This window comes from Nycticebus coucang, chromosome 22 (genome assembly GCF_027406575.1).
Source record: "Nycticebus coucang isolate mNycCou1 chromosome 22, mNycCou1.pri, whole genome shotgun sequence".
Taxonomy (NCBI): Eukaryota; Metazoa; Chordata; class Mammalia; order Primates; family Lorisidae; genus Nycticebus; species Nycticebus coucang.
Genome location: NC_069801.1, coordinates 21,356,349 through 21,376,799, shown reverse-complemented (window position 1 = coordinate 21,376,799; position 20,451 = coordinate 21,356,349). Strand labels below are relative to the sequence as shown.

General features: G+C 42.0%; 1 protein-coding gene across 5 annotated transcripts in view; it reads left to right on the top strand.

Moving 5' to 3' along the window:
• Nucleotides 1-20,451, top strand: part of WASF2 (WASP family member 2) — a 112,977-nt gene that overhangs the window by 76,034 nt on the left and 16,492 nt on the right. For 4 of the 5 annotated variants that reach the window (XM_053575874.1, XM_053575869.1, XM_053575872.1 and 1 more), the window contains exon 2: nucleotides 12,764-12,939. In XM_053575874.1, the coding sequence (XP_053431849.1) occupies nucleotides 12,807-12,939 (133 nt within the window). In that variant the 5' untranslated portion in view covers nucleotides 12,764-12,806. Of the gene's footprint in view, nucleotides 1-11,175; nucleotides 11,320-12,763; nucleotides 12,940-20,451 lie in introns of those variants that run through there. The other variant, XM_053575873.1, reaches the window with a different exon arrangement.

Sequence of the window (20,451 nt, the reverse complement as noted above, 5' to 3'; positions counted from 1 at the left end):
GAGGCAGAGTCTTATTATATTGCTCTCGGTAGAGTGCTGTGCCATCACAGCTCACAGCAACCTCCAACCCCTGGGCTCAAGTGATTCTCCTGCCTCTGCCTCCCAAGTAGCTAGGACTACAGGCACCTGCTACAATGCCTGGCTATTTTTTGGTTGTAGTTGTCATTGTTGTTTGGCAATCCTGGCCTGGATTCAAACCTGCCAACTCTGGTGTATGTGGCTGGCACATTAACTGCTTGAGCCACAGGCGCCGAGCCTAATTTTGTTTTTTTAGAAATGGTATCTTGAAGTGTTGCCCAGGCTGATCTCAAACTCTTAGGCAAGCCTCCTGCCTCAGCCTCTTGAGTAGCTGGGATAGGATGAAAATCTCTTAAAGACCACCTTGTCCACCTTCTCATTGTATAAAAAATATATTTCAAAATATGCATGCCTGTGTAGACACTTACAAGACACTTACAAGGCTGAGGCGGGAGGACCCCTTGATCCCAGAAGTTTGAGGCTGCAGTATGCTGTGATTACACTTGCAAATAACCACTGCACTGTAACCTGGGCAACCTAGCAAGATTCTTTCCTTTCTTTTCTTTACTTTGCCACCCTTGGTAGAGTGCCTTGGCATCACAGCTCACAGCAACCTTCAGCTCTTGGGCTTGGGCGATTCTCTTGCCTCAGCCTCCCAGCAAGATTCTTTCTTTAAAAAAAAAAAAAGTTGGCCAGGTGCAATAGTTCGTGCCTACAATCCTAGCACTCTGGGAGACTGAGGTGAGTGATTGCTTGAGCTCAGGAATTCAAGACCAGCTTAAGCAAGATTGAGACCTTATCTCTACTAAAAATAGAAAAACTAGGGCGGCGCCTGTGGCTCAAAGGAGTAGGGTGTCAACCCCATATACCGGAGGTAGCGGGTTCAAACCCAGCCCCGGCCAAAAAAAAAAAAAAAAAAAGAAAACTGTAAAAAATAGAAAAACTAGCCAGGCATTGTGGCAGGCACCTGTAGTCCCAGCTACTCTGAAGGCTAAGGCAAGAGGATCATTTGAGCCCCAAAGTTACAGGTTGCTGCGAGTTACGACGCCACAGCAATCTACAGAAGGCAACAAAATGAGACTCTATCTAAAAAAAAAAAGGTGTTTTATTGATTCTGAGATGTACATTTTCCCTCTCATTTTAATATTTCCTGAGTCATATGCATTTTATAAACAATGGCATCTACATTTGATGATGTATGGTACAAGCCATTGGAATTGTGTCTTTTCCATTAAGACTTACGCTTGGGGTGGCGCCCGTGGCTCAGTGGGTAGGGCATGGGCTACATGTACAAGAGCTGGAGGGTTCGAGCCTGACCTGGGCCAGCTAAACAACAATGACAACTGCAACAGAAAAAAATAGCCAGGCATTGTGGCGGGTGCTCTGTAGTCCCAGCTACTAGGGAGGCTGAGGCAGGAGACTCGCTTGAGCCCTCCTGAGTTTGAGTTTGAGGTTGCTGTGAGCTGTGACGCCATGGCATGGCACTCTACCGAGGGCGACATAGTGAGACTCTGTCTCAAAAAAAAAAAAAAAAAAAAAAGACTTCTGCTTGGCTCGGTGCCTGTAGCTCAGCGGCTAGGGTGCTGACCACATGCACCTGGGGCTTGGGGGTTCAAACCTGGCCTGGGCCTGCCAAACAACAATGATAACTACAACAACAACAACAAAATAGTTGGGCGTTGGGCACCTGTAGTCCCCCCAGCTACTTGGGAGGCTAAGGCAGGAGAATCACCTAATCCCAAGAGTTTGAGGTTGCTGTGAGCAGTGACGTCACAGCACTCTGCTGAGGGTGATACAGTGAGACTCTGTCTCAAAAAAAAAAGGAAAGACTTCTGCTTATTATATTACCCCCTCCTTAGGAAACGTTCTTCTCTTCTTATTTATTTATTTATTTTTTTGAGATAGAATATCACTTTGTTGTCCAGGCTAGAGTGCCCTGGCATCATCTTAGGTAACATCAACCTCAAACTCCTCGGTTTAAGCCATCTTTCTGCCTCAGCCGCCTGAGTAGCCGGGACTACAGGCACCCACCACAATGCCTGGCCAATTTTTCCATTTTTAGTAGAGATGGGGTCTCAGTGTTGCTTAAGCAATCCTCCTGCCTCAGCCTCTTAGAGTGTGAGGATTACAGGCCTGAGCTACCACTCCCCCCTCTTTATTCTTTATATCCAGAGTCTACCTGGTTCAGATCTTTGTTTTAGAAGTCTGTTCATTCTCTTCGGTTCTCAGTGATCTTTTCATCCTTTCTGTTGTCATCATCAATAACATCATTCATTTGATAATAGAACTTCTATTTATTTGCTATATGGTTACTTAGCTGTGGTTTTAGCTCTCTCCTAAAGTAAATTATAAGCTCTTAGAGTCAAGGGAGAGAATTTATTCTTTTTGTCTTCTATTATCTACTTGATAAATATTCATTGATTGATAAGGGTATTATAATTAACAGTTAACTATTAATAAAACCTGAAGCTTATTAAGACAGTATTGTATAAAGAAAATTACGCATAAAACATTTAGAATAACTCAAGTGCTAGATAGATGTTAGCTATTCTTCTACTACTACCACTACTATTACTACGGTTACTATTGCTGTTATTTTAATTATCTCTTCTGTACCAGGCACTGTTGCATTATTTCTTTTTTTTTTCATAATAACATTATGAACTAGGAATCATTATATTAATTTAACAGGCTAGGAAACAGACTGAGAAATTAGACTGCTTGTCAAGGTCTCAAAACTAAAATGTGTCAGAGGTAGAGTGAAACCCACATCTTTGTCTCTTAAAATTCATATTCTTTGCTGCTCTTTCCCACTGCTTATTAGATTTTGAAGGCTTTGGTAACTGCCTAGTAAACTGAGGGTAGAAGACAAAGAATAAGTACTTATTTTTTCTTCCACTCAAGGACTTTTCCTTATAAATCCCATGTTTCTAGTGGTGACTAGACCTTGTAAGAGGAAGTAGATGTACAGCTGCCCTTTGCTCTGACTCTTAGTTGCTGGCGGCTTGGCTGTAGTGACAGATGTGTGTATAACACTTTTTCAGGAATGAATTCTTGTTACAGCTGCCAGAATAGAATAGTTGATATGGAATTGCATGGCAGTTTGCTCCATAATTCCACTCCCTGTTGCTCAGATGTAGTTGTGATTGCTAGGTCTCTCCCTTAGGTCTGTCGTTGGTGTATTAACAGTCACATCACAGGACTCCAGCTTCTGCCTGCTTCCTGACCACATTGTGTGTTTGTATATTGCCCTGAGCTGTCAGCAAAACATTTTGCTGAATTTTCTTTTTTGTTGTTGCTCTGCAACCTTCTTTTCTCTGGCCTTTCTCAGTCTCAGTTGACTTTGTGTAAAGTCAGTTTCTTTTTTGGCCTTTCCATCCCAGACAGGGAGCAGTTACTGCAGAGAGAAGTTTGAAATAAGAAGTGAGGCATCACAGAGATTAAAATGAATGGTTAGACAGCTGGCCAGATGAAATAAGATTTACTCAGTGCCTGATGTGCAGTTTACCTCTCCTTAGCTCCTCCTTTCCCCCCATTTTCAAACCCGCCACTGTATCTAATCCACCAGCGGGTACTCCACTGCCTTGTTCAAAGGAAGTTTAACCTGACCATAGTATTCATTGCTACTTATAAGAACCAAGAAACAAAGATTACAGCATCGTACTATCCTCTCCATTCCTGAGTAGGGTAGTAAAATGAAATTAACCCTTCCATACAAACCAACTGTATGTTCTCACATGGCATTGGACTTTTGGCTCTACATTTGTCTGGTAGTCTAGAACACATGCCCAGGTTTGGCTTTCTCCCAGGTACTTGGAGAGGAACTCATTTTGTATCTATCCTCTTGTCTCAGATTTTTGGGCATCGTCAACTAGACATCATTCTCTTTTATTATTGACTGTAAATAAAAACAGAAGCATTTAAATATGAATAGGGCGTTATTGGGACTTGTGTGAGTTAGTGACATTTCTAGTAATCTTGTGAACTAATTGTTGAGGTTTGATACTTTGTATGTGGTTATTTGTTTTTTCAGAGCAGCTTAGTTGTTTTTGTTCAATTGATGACTATGGCTGAAAGAAATCTGTACCCACAAATGTTAGGGGTTAAGACGTCTCCATTTATGGGCGGCGCCTGTGGCTCAAGGAGTAGGGTGCCGGTCCCATATGCCGGAGGTGGCGGGTTCAAACCCAGCCCTGGCCAAAAACCACAAAAAAAAAGACGTCTCCATTTATGAGTAAAATTATTCATAATCTATATTTATCCAATCAAAGTAAAAGTAAGCCCATTTAGTTGGGCAGTTTGAAGTATTTCAAACCATGTCATTTTGATGATATGGGTTTTGCTAGAAATTGGCATTCGATTGAGAAAATAAAATGAACTTTGTAACTGAAAATCATCAATGACAACATTGTAGATCCTGTGTAATATAAGTGGATCTGTAGTAGGGAATTGGGCCAAGATAAAGATACAAGAAATACTTAATGCAGATAAATTTTTTCTTCAGACCTCAGAATACTTTGTAAACAAAATCTCAGTTTCATGTAGCATCTCTCAAGGATTTTTTAGTGTAGTTCACAGCTGGACTAGAGGGATGAATTGAAATTTTATCCCCAATTACCAGTCATCATTAGACTAAGAAGTAGAATCCAGGTTTCCAGCTTATAGTTTAAATATATTTTCTTTTGGGCAAGCAGATGGATTTTACTAAAAAGAGAGCATAATTTTTGCCAGTTAGAAGGCAGTTTTCTGTGGAAAAGTTGATACTAGAAGAAACTAATTTTAAAGGTAAAAATGATCTCCCCATTTTTAGTTTTAAGACAAAGCTATGATTAGAACCTGAAGAGTAATATAAGTTAAAACAAAAGGTGGTATTGCCCCCAAAAGATAGTAGAAAGTTATGGAATTACCAGATGTGAATGGTTCTTGATAGATGTACAGTATACACAAGAAGTAAGATATTGGAGATCAGAAGTCCTTTGATACTGTCCTAAAGTCAAATCAAGACAAGAAGAATCCTTACATTGATTGAAGGTAGGCCCAGCGCTGGTATTATTCCTTTATGAAATTGGAAATTTCTCCTGGTTTTAAATCACAAATAAACTGTGTTTTTTCTTGGTTCTCAAATAACTGTGTCTACCTGAGAATTCCACTTCTATAGGCCTTGCTCATTTGGACATTGTTTTATTCCCTAAACATATTTGTCAGTAATTCTTTGCGTTGGAGAGGGTCTGGTTATATTTGTCAGTTCAGCCCCACCCTGTATTTCAACAGGAAGTGGGTGGGTGCTTAAGCCTATAATGAAACATTCCTTCTTATAGTTTCTACATTGTAGTGAGGACTGCTATATGCCACAGTAAATTCATACTTTAAACATTTTAGTATACAGACTTAGCTTACAGTAAAGACCATGTATTGTCTGTCATTTTGAATCAAATGATTATTCAACTTTTCAGGTGAAATTCTTGAACCCTGTTGAATGTGTATTATTTAACATAAAAGAAGTTTCATTCTTGAAAGAAGAAACTATGAAGTAAACCTCTCTCATATGCCCCCATCCCATGTGCTGTTAACTATAGAACAGTGGGTAATGCTGAAGTGAAAGCAGAAGTCCTAATTGGCACACACGCAACATCCCACATGTTACATCCCCTGCTACTGCTGATCAGCATTTTGGGGGGATGTTGCAAAGAGGAACTGCCTTGAGAAGCATTTCTGTTGTGGTGGTTATTGCTCAGATAAACTTGCTTTTTGGATGTGACCATAGAAATCTGCAGGTGTGGGCGGCGCCTATGGCTCAAGGAGTAGGGTGCTGGCCCCACATGCCGGAGGTGGAGGGTTCAAACCCAGCTCTGGCCAGAAACTGCCAAAAGAAAAAAAGAAATCTGCAGGTGTTATCAGTGACCTTGGCTCTAAATGCAGCATTGTTTGTTTATTTATCATAAACAGCTAGTAATAAACATCATCACCAGAATGACCAGTCATCTGACTTCTGGTAATAATAGGAATTCAGAGTGTGAGGAACAGATGAGTGCCTTCTCCTTCCTCCTTCTCATATGTAGCCCTCCCTTGTTATCATCCTCCAACGCCCACCCCACCCCACCCCAGGCTGTTGGGAGCAGTTGTGGGAGTTCAGACAGTAGGGTGGATGTCACAGTCTCCTTTTGACTTTAGACTGGCCAGATATGATATGTAAATATTCCATAACTTCAACTATACAAACTTAAAGAATCTCACTGTTTGAGGAGAACTCAAAGAGTACTATCCAGTTTCCATTTCAAAGAATGAGTTCCATCATGGCACTGACAGTTCCAATACACTGCCAGGCTCAGGTAGGAAGGGATGCTTAAAGTCTTTTTATTTGTTGTCAGATTCATTCTCACATCCCTTAGGCTGAAACTCGCTAGGAGTGAAGCTGGGGATTGCTTCTGGGTCTGACCTAGATGTCTGGAATGGGTCCAAATTCCAATTTTTCCTTTGACTTCTTTGGGTAGCCAACTTCCAGATCAATCTGGGAGCTTCCCAGAGAGTGGAAATATTTGACCCTTTGGCTGTGTCTGAAACTTCTTTTGGGTCATTCTGGATTCCAACTGTGTCCTGGTAACTAGATGAATGTAGAACTAGAGAAGGGACTTACTTGATTCATGGCCATTATCCACTCTTGTCTGTAGACTCTCAACTTGCTTCTAATCTTGTATTCAGAATGCAAGTAAATGTTAGCTGAGTGAGGAGGTTATGGCAGCTTGGGTAGAAACAAATCCGGAAATTTTAGAGCTGGGAAGCTCCTTAAAGATCACTTAGCTTAAGTTCCTTTATTTTGTAGAAGAGGAGACTGAATCCCAGAGTGAAAATTATAGCATCTTTGATGTAGAACACATTGTAGAGGTCATCCAATCTGACCTTCAAACACCTTACACTTTAGGATTTCTCTCCCAACATGTCTGATTATCAGCTGGTCATCCAGAGGATGGGGGCTGGGAGAACTCATAACCTTATCTAAAGGGAATGCACTATTATAGGACAGTTCCAATTAAAAGGTACTAGATAAGGTGGCACCTGTGGCTTAAAGGGATAGGGCGCCGGCCCCATATGCTGGAGGTGGCAGGTTCAAACCCATCTCTGGCCAAAAACTGAAAAAAAAAAAGGTACTAGATAAATTGAAATCTATTTCCCTGTAACTTTTATCTTCTCAGCGATTCTAATTTAATTCTTCTCCTATGTAACATCCTCCAAGGTAAGAACTTCTCAAATCCCCAAATTAGCAAATACCGATAGAGCATATAATTTCCCTGATCAAGTAAAAGATGACTGAAAAAGACCTTCACTGATTCCATAAAGACAGGACACTCTACTTTTTCATGTGTTCAGAATTTTTTTTTTCTCAAGTTAGGGGCTTATTCTATTGCCTGGGCTAGGGTGCAGTGGCATATTCATAGCTCACTATAACTTCATACTCCTGGGTTTAAGCCAGTGGTTCTCAACCTTCCTAATGCTGTGGACCTTTAATACAGTTCCTATGAGTGGTGACCCACAGTTTGAGAACCGCTGGCTTAAGCAATCCTTCTGGCTCAGCCTCCAGAATGGCTAGGACTACATGCAGTCACCACGACATCTGGCTAATTTTTGTACTTTCTGAGAGATGGAGTCTCATTAGGTTGTTCAGGCTGGTTTTGAACTCCTGGCCTTAAGCAATCCTTCCCCTCCCGCCTCAGCCTCCTAGAATTTCTTTTCTCTACCTCAGAACCACTTTTTTTTTTTTTTTTAGACAGAGTCTCACATTGTCACCCTTGATAGAACGCCATGGTATCATGGCTCAGAGCAACCTCAAACTCTTTTTATTTCTTTACTGAGTCTCAAGCTGTTGCCCTGGGTAGAGTGTTGTGATGTCATAGCTCACAGCAACTTCCAACTCTTGGGCTCAAGTGATCCTCTTGCTTCAGTTTTTTCCATTTTTAGTAGAGATGGGGTCTCACTTTTTGCTCAGACTGGTCTCGAACCCGTGAGTTCAAGCTATCCACCATGCCTCAGCCTCACAGAGTGCTATAACCTCAAACTCTTGGGCTCAAGTGATCCTCTTACCTCATCCTCCCATGTAGCTAGGACTACAGGCGCCCACCACAATGCCCAGCTGATTTTTTGAGATGGGGTCTTGTTCTTGCTTAGGCTGGTCTCAAACTCCTGAGCTCAAGCAATCCACCTGGCTTGGCCTCCTAGAGTGCTAGGATTACAAGTGTGAGCCACCATGCCAGGCCTGTCAGAACCACTATTTTATTGATTTTTTTCACTTTCATTTCTGTCACTGGTACTAGCATTTAGCTTTTTTCATGACACTTAATGAAGAAACATACATTTTATCACTTTGTGAGTATAATTGTACAAAACTATAAGGAGAGAGCAGCAGGTGGGGCTGAGGGCTAGACTTACTCTTACAACCTGTCTGTGGATTCTTGGTTCATATTTGTTAGCTGTGGTATGGTGGGCCTCTCCATTCCTACTTTCTCCTCCTCAGCTATGAAGAGTTTCCCAATTGGTCTTACCTCCAGCCTTCTCCTTCGTATATATAACTTATGTACTTATGTTAGATTGATTTGTCTAAAATGCAAATATGACCCCTTGTACTTCCTGAATTTAGTGGTTCCTCAATACTCAGTGCTCCACAAATTTTACAGTAAAGTACTACTGATGATAGAGAAGCCCTTCTCAATGAGAGTTCCATGAAAGAATTAAACCCTAATGCCATTAGGCATCCATTGCATGTAATGTAATAGCTTTTCCCAGTGCATCTAACATGGTGCTGGTTGTGAACAGTATTCAGGATAATTGAGAAAACAGACTGTAATTATTTTCTTTATTCTGTGGTTCACATGGGGACCCCAGTTATGAAAGACTGGAGAAGAGAGATAGTATATGTTCTTCCGGAGGTCTAGGAGCATAGCTGAGAGCAACCTCCAGGAAAAACTCACCAAAGTTTATTGAAGTCTGGAGATTCATCTTTAAATTTTTTATGTTACTATTGCATTCTACTACATAATATGTCCATGGTTAAAAGTGTTTTTGAATATTTATCAATGAATAGAACTGATTCTACAGGAAGATTTGCCTAGGGTTAGTGGAACTACAAATAACTACCCCACCCCCCTTTTATAAGCCTGGTAGTGGATGTTTAATATATATTATTTATTGTCTCTAGGAAAACCACCCAAGACCACATGGTTAGTAAGGTGTCAGAGTCAGGGTTCAAACCCAAGTTGAGACGTACATGCATTTTCTACACTTTGACGTTAAAATTGAGAGGATGAAGAGCTTGGAAGTCTTTTTTTTTTTTTTTTTTTTAACCATTTCTAAGTTTATCTTCATTGGAATGTAGGATTTTCTTTTTTCTTGGTCAAGTTACTATTGTGGCTCAGATCATGGATAATTATACTGCTTATGCAGAAGACAACCGACCCTTGATTGTCTAAAAGAAGGATGAGCTGTTATGACAAGTCCATATAACAGGGGATCTTGTCTCTTTTGGGTGGTTTTGAAACAATTAAATGGCTTTAAAACAGTAGATACACTTTTATAATTGTTTTGCCTTAATAGATGTTGGCATATTATTTTCTTTATTTTCTTCTTTCCCTCTCTCTCTTTCATTTTTTTTTATTTTTTAATTTTTTAGACATTGTTTTACTTTGTCACCCTTGGTAGAGTGTACTGGCATCATAGATAATACAGCAACCTCAAACTCATGGGCTCAAGCGATTCTCCTGCTTCAGCCTCCCTAGTAGCTGGGACTACAGGTGCCTGCCATAACACCCGGCTATTTTTTTTAAATACAGGGTCTCACTCTTTTGCTCAGGCTGGTCTTTGAACTCCTGAGCTCAAGCAGTCCACCTGCCTTGGCCTCACAGAGTGCTAGGATTACAGGTATGAGCCACTGTCCCCAGCCAACATATTAATATTTCTTGAAAACTCTCCAGCTGTTATGGGAGCTGGCTTTTTTAGCAAAAGGAGTCCATCTTGCTTTTGAAAACTTGGTTCCAGGTAAACCTCACCAGAATGACATAGAATTAATTCCATTTGTGTCTGCTTACCCAGAGCACTTGGAAAGGCATAAATGCTAAAGTACCAAGGTGTTAGTATTTACTCCCCCACCCCCTTCTGACATTTACCTTGCCATCTGTAATCTAATTTCCATTAGATGTCTAGAGGGAAAGTTTGGAATGCCCTATAGATGGTTATAGTCAACACAGAATTTCAAGGTGGTCTGACTCTTTTTAGATCCTCTGAAAAGTTAGAAGTACTCAAATGATTACTAATGGAGGGAGCCACAGTAGCTGTTTTCAGGTATTCCTACCTGTATCCCAGATATCTGTTATTCCAAAAAGTCTGAGATTTGAGACTCTAAGGGCATCTAGAGGATGGTGTACAGAGTCCTGCCATGTTCTTTTATTTTTAATTTCCTGCCTCCTTCCTATTCTAAAACTCTTTTTACTGTGTTACTAAAGATTGCATCTTAGTAAAAAAAAAAAAAAGATTCCATCTTAGTATCTAATACCCCTTACATTAATTAAAAGCAAACTGGAGGTGGCGCCTGTGGCTCAGTGAGTAGGGCACCGGCCCCATATGCCAAGGGTGGCGGGTTCAAACCCGGCCCCGGCCAAACTGCAACAAAAAAATAGCTGGGCGTTATGGCGGGCGCCTGTGGTCCCAGCTGCTCGGGAGGCTGAGGCAAGAGAATCGCTTAAGCCCAGGAGTTGGAGGTTGCTGTGAGCCACGTGATGCCACCACGGCACTCTACCCAAGGGCGGTACAGTGAGACTCTGTCTCTACAAAAAAAATAAATAAATAAAAGCAAACTGGAAAGTCCAGACTAGTTTGGATTAGAAAACCTGTTGAGTTAAAGGAGAACTTAGCAGAGGAATGGAATGGAAATCATTTCCTTAGACAGTAGATAAGTATTCAGGAAACACCTCTGCACCCCAAAGATAGGCACAGCTGCCACACAGTGACTATTAAGGGGAGGTTCAGAGTTATAAGCAAACAGCTGATTCTTGGGCTGTTGCTGTTGGTGACAGGAAATCTTGTTCCCCAAGCTGCTGGCTTCCTGTTTATTTTTACTTGTAGCGGATCAGAATGTCCATAACCAGGAGCAGTCTGTTCCAAAGGTTCTACTCCACCTTTAAGCCTAAGGTCTTTTTTTATTCTTTTGGTCAGACAATATGTTGGTTTGCTTTTAAGATCTATGATGTTTAGTTTGATTTAAGCATTTTTATATTCACAAGCAACTTTTGGTGATGAGCTGGTGTTTTAAGATTTGATGTAAGTAACTTCTATTTTGCTTTTTTTAAAAGAGAAGTTGATAATATTGGGGACTTGGATGTGTTATCTTTGTGTTTTACCTTTTCATGTGAAGCAACTTTACCATTTTCCCTAGCATGAAAACCATTGGGCCACTTTAGATGTTTTTAATTTCACAAGATATGGAAACAAGACCATTCCAGTGTGCCTTTGCTGTAGTCCTATCCATTTTATGGAGATTAAAATTTCTTCCTGTCAAAGAGAAAGCTAGAAATTTGGTAATCTAAATCTAAAACAATAGTTCAGCATGAACCTGAAGTACCGGGGGATTTCCTGGGGGAAGGGGCTCAGTCAGACTGGATAAGAATGTAAGAACTGGATAAGAAACAGTATCTGGAAGGTTTCCAGATCTGCTCCAGACACTTCCTGCTGTCTCTAGAGCCTTTGGCTCAGGTGTGTTGAACCAGATGGGAGAGAGAAAGGGAGCTGTGGGGTAAAAGAGAAAGGATGGGGAATCTTAGAGCACAGTTTACTCAGCATATTTGACAAACTGAACATGTAAAATTTTTCTTTATTTTTTTTTTCATTCTGTCAGTTTACAGACTGATCTTAGTAGATACTGGTATTAATTAGTATTTAGTTATACATTAACAATCATCCACCAAGGAAGAACTGGCAAAATTATGTCCTGGTGTATATCAATGGAGTCACTGTTGGCAGCTTGATTTCATTGTGGAGATAATTAGATGACTGAACCTCTTTTTTTTTGAGACTGAGTCTCAAGCTGTCACCCTGGGTAGAGTGCAGTGGTATCACAGCTCACAGCAACTTCAAACTCTTGGGCTTAAGCGATCCTCTTGCCTCAGCCTCCCAAGTAGCTGGGACAACAGGTGCCCGCCACAATGCCCAGCTATTTTTTGGTTATAGTTGTCATTTTTTGGCGGGCCTGGGCTGGATTCAAACTCACCAGTTCCAGTATACCTGGCTGGCTCCCTAGCTGCTTGAGCTACGAGCGCCAAGCCCAAACCTCTTTTTTCTTCCTTGTGATTGGTGGCCTAGATGATGACCTGTCCTGGTTTTGGATACCCCAAGGATAGGATCTATACCATCCAGTGCCTGCTGAGTAGGCTGTTTTTTAACCATGCCTTTTTGTCTCTGGGGACTCTTGTTGGTTGGAGCAGTAGTTGTCACTTTAAGGGTTTTTTGCTGCCTATGTACCTCAGCCAACAGTCACCAATTCAGAATTTCTAAATGTACATAGAAAGTCTTCTAATATATTACAAACCTTAAAAAAGGGTGGGAGAGGACTTAAAAATGAAAAAAAAAATGATAGGAAGAGTAAAGATTAAAAAAAAACTGTTCTAGATCAGAGCAAGACCAAAAAAAAAAAAACAAAACCGTCACACAGCCCTAGTATGCCTGGAATTTGTGATTTAGTAATACTTTCCTGTTATTTCTTTTTTAGGTTGTTTTTCATCATTCAAAACATTGCCTGAAGCAGGTCCACCATGCCGTTAGTAACGAGGAGCATCGAGCCAAGGCACCTGTGCCGTCAGACATTGCCTAGCGTTAGAAGCAGCGAGCTGGAATGCATGACCAACATCTCCCTGGCAAATGTCATCCGACAGCTGGGCAGCTTGAGTGAGTGCCTCTAAGAGCCTGTGCTTTGCCCTCAGGGGTCGTTGGTGCTTTTTATATAGTTTCCTTCTCCTACCATGTTCCTGTTTCTCCCCCATCTGCCTTCCCTAGGTAATGCAAAAATGTACCCCTCCCCAAAGAGAGGCTCCTTTTTGGTATAGATTCTTCCCCTCAACCTTCTTTATCTACACCCCCTTCTAGATTCCCTCCTCCTCCCCCTCTTCTTCAGAAGAAATCTGTGGGAAGGGTGGCAGGAAGGGCTGCAGCAAAAACTGCAGATGGAATGACAGAGCAGAATTCTCTCTGTGTAAAGTGGGAGGTTCACAGAGCAGTATCTTGGGTCGGGGAATGTGCCTGTAATTACATGAGCTGTTCCATGTAGCTTGACTTTCTTGAAGCCTCAAGTGTGCCAATAGTCTTTATCTACCTGACTTGCCCCCTCCCCCTTTTCTTCCCAAAGAGAAGTAAAGTAAACATTCATTTACAGAGCTTCTGGCTGACTTGTCCACCCTGGTACGCACTTAATTGTGCTGCAAGCCCCCAGGTCCAAGTTCAGGGTACAGATTACTTCTGCAGTCTGTGGGGTATTAGGAGTTTTGCAAGCTGCATGAACACACAGTGACACAAATAGTAGCTGAAGCCGTTCTTCTCTAGGAGGAAGATGGGGGTTAGCCCAGTCTGTTTTGGAGCTGAGGGAAAGCCAGCTCAACTATATATATATTTTTTTAATTGGCAAGAATGAATGAGACTGCCTTGGGTAGGGTACATGCATGTGGTTTGGATTTCATTCTGAATCAAGCTGACTTTGTTTGCTTGAAACTGAGGTATGGGAAGGGCAGATGCTTGGATTGGCTCTGCATTTGTCTAGTGCCGTTCCAGCTCCCATAAGAACTTCCGTCAAAATGCCATTTTAGTGATCTTCCTTAGCAAAGGCATCTTGGTGTGAATTTTTTCAGGCACTCGCCCCTCCTCTCACATCACTGCCTTTAGTAAAGGCAGTGGAATATCAAGAAAGCCTGCATTCCCCCAGATAGTAATAGGCCCAGCCTTTAAAATAGGAGCCTGAGGAGACAGAGCTCTGTGACCAGATGATGTATAGAGTGTGAAATTCCTAAGCCTTCACCTAGCTCAGGGACCTTCTCAGTTGATCCAGGGCTTAAGAAAAACTGGATGGGGCATTGCAAAGAAATGAAACCCTGCCAGTGCCTGTCTTATACAAAGGAACATTGACAGTAGCGCAATAGCAGTGCAGCTGACAAGGAAGCACATGAAGGCTGCAGAGAGCCTGGCTGCTTCTTAAAAGCATTATTTCTGCTTCTGTCTCCTTGAGAAGGCCAAATGGGTAGAAGTCAATCACACACAGTTTCCTTCTCCATGGGACAAAGACCATCTAGCTAACGGTGCTTCTTATTCTCACTCACCAAAAGTTATGCTTTCTCTCAGGTGTTTTTTTTTTTTTTTTTTGTAGAGACAGAGTCTCACTGTACCGCCCTTGGTAGAGTGCCGTGGCGTCACACGGCTCACAGCAACCTCTTAACTCTTGGACTTACACGATTCTCTTGCCTCAGCCTCGCGAGCAAGGCTCGCCACAACGCCCAGCTATTTTTTTTTGTTGTTGCAGTTTGGCCGGGGCTGGGTTTGAACCCGCCACCCTCGGCATATGGGGCCGGCGCCCTACTCACTGAGCCACAGGCACCGCCCTCAGGTGTTTTTTCAACATGGTATTAACAGATGTCATTGCTCACTGTTCCATTTGTGATTAGACCACCCCTCTCTTGAGGAAGCCAATCTGAGGGCCAGGATTGGTTTGGACGAAAGGAAGAAAGATTTCCTCACATTGTGGGGCCATCTGACCCTTTATTCATCCAATAAGCATGTATTAAACATATTTTATGTGCCAGATGCTGAGGGGATACAGCAATAATAAGAAATGGTCTCTGCCTACCAGGAGCTCATAGTTCACCAAGGGAGACAGAAATAAATAATTGTTAAGAGAAGACTGAGGACGGGCGGTGCCTGTGGCTCAAGGAGTGGGGCCCCGGTCCCATATGCCGGAGGTGGCAGCTTCAAACCTAGCCCTGGCCAAAAACCAAAAAAAAAGAGAGAAGACTGAGGAGAAAGTAAGAAAGAAACTCCCACTTGTTGATTGCCTCCTTTATGCCAGGTTTTGATAGAAGCTTGACTTAGATTATTGTTTTTTATCTTCTCAATAATCCTGTAAGGGTAAGTGTTGATATTCCCATTTTTCAGATGAAGAAATGAAGCCTCAAAAAAGTAAGCAACTTGGCCTAAAAAGATTCAGCCAAGGGCAGCGCCTGTGGCTCAAAGGAGTGGGGCGTTGGCCCCATATGCCAGAGGTGGTGGGTTCAAACCCAGCCCCAGCTAAAAAAAAAAAGATTCAGCCAAAGGCTGGGGTATGGTGGCTCACACTTGTAATCCTAGCACTCTGGGAAGCTCACACTTGTAATCTTAGCACTCTGTGAGGCTATGACGTTAGTCTCCGAGAGGCCAAGATGGGTAGATTGTTTCAACTCAGGAGTTTGAGAAAAGCCTGACCAAGAGTGAGACCCCATCTCTAAGAATAGCCAGGCATTCTGGTGTGCACCTGTAGTTTCAGCAACTCAGCAGGCTAAGGCAAGAGGATCGCTTCAGCCCAGAGTTTGAGGCTGTTGTGAGCTATGATGCCACTGCACACTACCTAGGGCCTCAAACTGAGATGATATCTCAAAAAAAAAAAAAAGAAAGAAAGAAAGCCCACAGCCCGAGTCTGAGGTTGCAGTGAGCTGCCACGCCACTGCACTCTTCCCAGGGGCATAGGGTGGGACTCTGTCTGAAAAAAAATAAATAAATAAAAGGCAACGCCTGTGGCTCAAAGGAGTAGGGCACTGGCCCCATATGCCGGAGGTGGCAGGTTCAAACCCAGCCCCGGCCAAAAACTGCAATTAAAAAAAAAAAGCAAAGAAATGAAAAATAAGCAAGGAAATAAAAAATAAAATAATAAAAAAGAAAAAAAAAGATAACAGCCAGTATTTAATCTCAGACTTAATAAGAATTTCTTATCTCTGTCCCTTACTTTCTATCTCTGTCATTAGTGCCTCTGCCAATTAGATGTTCATTAATTTCTTCTTCTTTTTTTTTAATACAGAATCTCATTCTGTTGCTGTGGCATTATAACTCACAGCAACCTCCAACTCCCAGGCTCAAGTAATCCTCTTACCTCAGCCTCCCTAGTAGCTGGGACTGTAGGCACCCACCACAACACCCAGCTGTTTTTTAGAGACAGTGTCTCACTCTTGCTCAGGCTGGTCTTGAACTCCTGACCTCCAGCAATCCACTAATCTTGGCCTCCCAGAGTGCTAATATTACAGTCATGAGCTCCTGCACCTAGCCCTGTTCATTAATTTTCATCAAAATTTCTGGGCACCATAGCTAGTGAGCCTGTAGTCCCAGCTGAGGTGGGAGGATAACTTAAGCCCAAGAGTTTGAGGCTCCAGTGAGCTGTGATGATGCCCCTGCATTCCAGCCTGGGGCAACAGAATGAGACTATCTCTTATACACAAAACAAAACAGGTGGCCCCTGTAGCTCAGTGGGTAGGGTACTGGCTACATACACCCAGGCTGGCATTTCTAACCCAGCCCGGGCCAGCTAAACAGCACTGACAACTGCAACAAAAAAATAGCCAGGTGTTGTGACTGGGCGCCTGTAGTCCCAGCTACTTGGGAGGCTGAGGCGAGAGGATCGCTTAAGCCCAAGTGTTTCAGGTTGCTGTGAGCTGAGACACGAGAGCACTCTACCGAGGGCAACATAGTACAACTCTGTCTCAAATAAAACAAACAAAACACCAAAAAACTTTTTTTTTTTTTTGAGACAGTCTCACTATGTCATCCTCAGTAGAATGCTGTGGCATCACAGCTCACAGCAACCTCCAACTCTTGGGTTTAAGTGATTCTCTTGCTTTAGCCTCCCAAGTAGCTGGGACTACAGGCGTCCGCTACAACACCCAGCAGTTTTTCTGTTTCAGTTGTCATTGCTGTTTAGGTGGGCTGGGCTGGGTTCGAACCGCCAGACTTGGTGTATGTGGTCAGTGCCCTACCCACTGAGCTACGGGTACTGCCACCAAAAAACTTACCCCTGAACCATATTTTGCCAAAGCTTCCCCTGGGCTCCTTGCTTGATCCTACCCCCTTAAGTCTATCCCCTGTACCTCTCCCAGAGTGATCTGCCTAAAATACAGATCTCATGTTTTACTTTATAATTATAAAATTGGAGGTTTTAAAAATTAAATTGTGTGACACCCATACTCAGTGGGTAGGGTGCCAGTCACATACACCCAGGCTGACAGGTTTGAACCCAGCCTGGGCCAGCTAAACAACATTGACAACTGCAACAAAAAAACAGCCAGCCATTGTGGTGGGCATCTGTAGTCCTAGCTACTTGGGAGCCTGAGGCAAGAGAATCACTTAAACCCAAGAGTTGGAGGTTGCTGTCAGCCGTGATGCCACAGCACTCTACCGAGGGTGGATGACACTATCTCAAAAAAGAAAGAAAGAAAAAGGAAAATTAAATCTTGTAGTTTAACAAGTATTTTTATAGTAAGAGTTTAAATTATAACTATCTCCCCTATGGGAGATAAATTCTTCACTGTGGAATTGTCTAAGTTCCTTGGCCTAGCTCTTAAGACTGCCTTCTTTTTTTTTTGCAGTTTTTGGCCAGGGCTAGGTTTGACCCGCCACCTCCAGCATATGGGGCCGGCACCCTACTCCTTTGAGCTACAGGCGCCGCACGAGACTGCCTTCTTTTCCAGCCTCATTTTCTGCAATCTGTCTTCTCCTGTTTTACAGTCTTTTAAAAGATTCTTTTAAAACGGAAGAGGGAAAAAGGAAAGGAAGATAGAACTAGATCAACTACTAGTCTTCTCCTGAGACAGACAGTGCTATTTCATATTTCTATGCAAAGGTCTTTTGTCCATCCTAACTGCCCAGCTGCCTGTAGCTGATCTCTCAGGGCCCAGCTCAGGGATCTCCTCCTCCAGATTGGGCTAAATGCCCCCTGAACTCCCATTACATGGCTGTATTATTATTTGTCACGTTATATTGCTAATTACTTAATGTCTCTTTTATTAAATTAAAAATTCTTTGAGGGCAGAAATCATATATTGTTTTGGCCAGGGCTTTATGACCTGTCACCCAGTAGAAGTTCAATAAATGTTTGTTGAATGATTCATTCCTGTATGTTTTCCACTATTCCAAGCCGCTAGTGCAGAGACTCTGGGGGTGCAAAGAACCCTTTCTGTAGGGAATAGGGGCACAGATAGGGATAGAAAAGGTCAAGGAAGGCTTTATTGAAGAGGTTACATTTGTACCAGGTGTTAAAAGATGATTAAGGTTTCCTTTAGCATAGAGGGGCACAGGGAAGGGCTTATATGTGCTTTAGGCTCATACTTTGGCCTCATGTGTGTTGTACTCTAGGCAGAACTGCTTAGCTTACTAATGGAAGTCTGACTAGGGAATGGGTAAAGTATAAAAAACTGAAAATTTTATAGTCATGGATTGCTCTGTGGCAGCACATCCAGAATTCTTTACCATAGTGAGATTGGCATTTTGCATATTAGGTTGCCATATCTTAAGGAAATACAGATACAACCAGCTAGCCAGCACTTTTTATCAGTATTATGGCCACCTAGGAAAATGGAACCCCTACCTGAGTCATTAGGAAATCATGCTATGATATTGGGTTTCTAACTGACTGCAGTGGGTGTGGGCATGCCTTTGGGGAGCTCCAAGACTCCCACTCAGATTGAACAAGAGCAGCTTTACACTTTAAAAATTTTCAGTTTTACCTGTTCTTTTTCCACATAACATTTCATTTGAAGAGTTCAGCTAAGGAAGACTGATTGTAGAATAATTTGCAAAATGTGGTATCTCTTGTGACTGTCCTTATGAATATTGGGATATTGGTTCTGTCTTGGTAATCTGAATGAGTGAAAGTTAGCTCTAAACAAGGTGCTTTCTCCTATTTAAGTATCTATCATACTTCCGTTTTCAGAGGTTGGAGTAATTTTTAGCACCTGAAGAATAGGGACTACCAAATAACTGTAATTATATTTAAAATTTTCCTCTAAATTTAAAACTTCGAGTATTTAGATATTCACACTCTTAAAAGTCATCTAATGTTGAGTAATATAAGAATCTCATAGTAACAATTTATATTTTTAGCTCATTTAATCCTTATGGTGACTTGGTGAGGTAGATATAGTTACCCCCATTTTATGGATGAGGAAACTAGGCTGAGAAATTGTGACTGGCTGCAGAGTACACAGGTATAAATAGAGCTGAGACTTAAATCTCAGTTTTCTAATTTGAGGTCAGCTGTGTAGCTGTAGATCTGCCTGTGGCCTGAGTCATTGTGACCTGTGGAAGTCTTCACACCATCTGGCTTCCTCTTTAAAATAGAGATCTTGGTGGGGTGTGGTGGCTCATGCTTATAATCCTAGCATTCTAGGAGGTTGAGGCAGGTGGATTGTGTGAGCTCAGGGGTTCAAGGCTAACCTGAGCAAGAGCAAGACCCCATCTCTACTAAAAATAGAAAAATTAGCCAGGTGTTGTGGCAGGCGTCTGTAGTCCCAGTTACCACTGGGGAGGCTGAGGCTGAAGGATTGCTGGAGCCTAAGAGTTTGAAGTTGCTGTGAGTTATGATGATGCCATAACACTCTACCCAGAGTGACAAGGTGAGATTCTTTTTCAATAAATAAATAAAGATGCATCTCATTGTTACTATTACTGCCACTGTCACTGCCTCATTTACTAAGGAACAAGAAATCCTGAGTATTTTTTTGGTGATCCAAGGATAAGTTGATTTGGAATTTTGTTTTCCTCGTGAGCAGTAGATGGTTAACAGGCACTTTTAAGCTTGGTTTATTTTCCACACATAATGTTGCATATTTCTCTGCTTTAGCCTTCCAAACACAATTTTCTTTCACCTAGATGAACACGATACTGTAAGGTTTTGGAGGCACTTAGTCATATTGTGGACAAGGATCAAATAGGATCCCCAAGCTGCAGAACAGAAATGCAGCTCATTAGCTGAGTTGAGTCCTTTGAGCTTGGGAGCTTCCCTTAGTTGTTTAGATCACAAGACCATTCAGTATGCAAGGACTTGCTCCTTCCTTGGTTAGAAACTACTTATTGACTTAAATTTACCAGCAATTCAAAGTCACAGTTGATTGGTCTTCTTACTCTCCAGGTTATACTGGGAAGGTAAGCAGCAGTTTGCCCTAAAGTTTTGGCCTTTCAGACTAATTTTTTCCCCTTCAGATACGGACTAAGCATAAATGTAGTCTTGAAGCTAAGAATTAGAGCCTACTTTAAATAATTCTTTTAAAAAATTATCTTTTAGTTGGATACTGTCCCTTACGCCTGCCTTCACCTTGTAGTAGGAAACTCAGATGGTGTATTTATTCACACGCACCACTTTTCATTCCTAGTAAGAATGTGCCTTGTGGCTTGGAATGACAA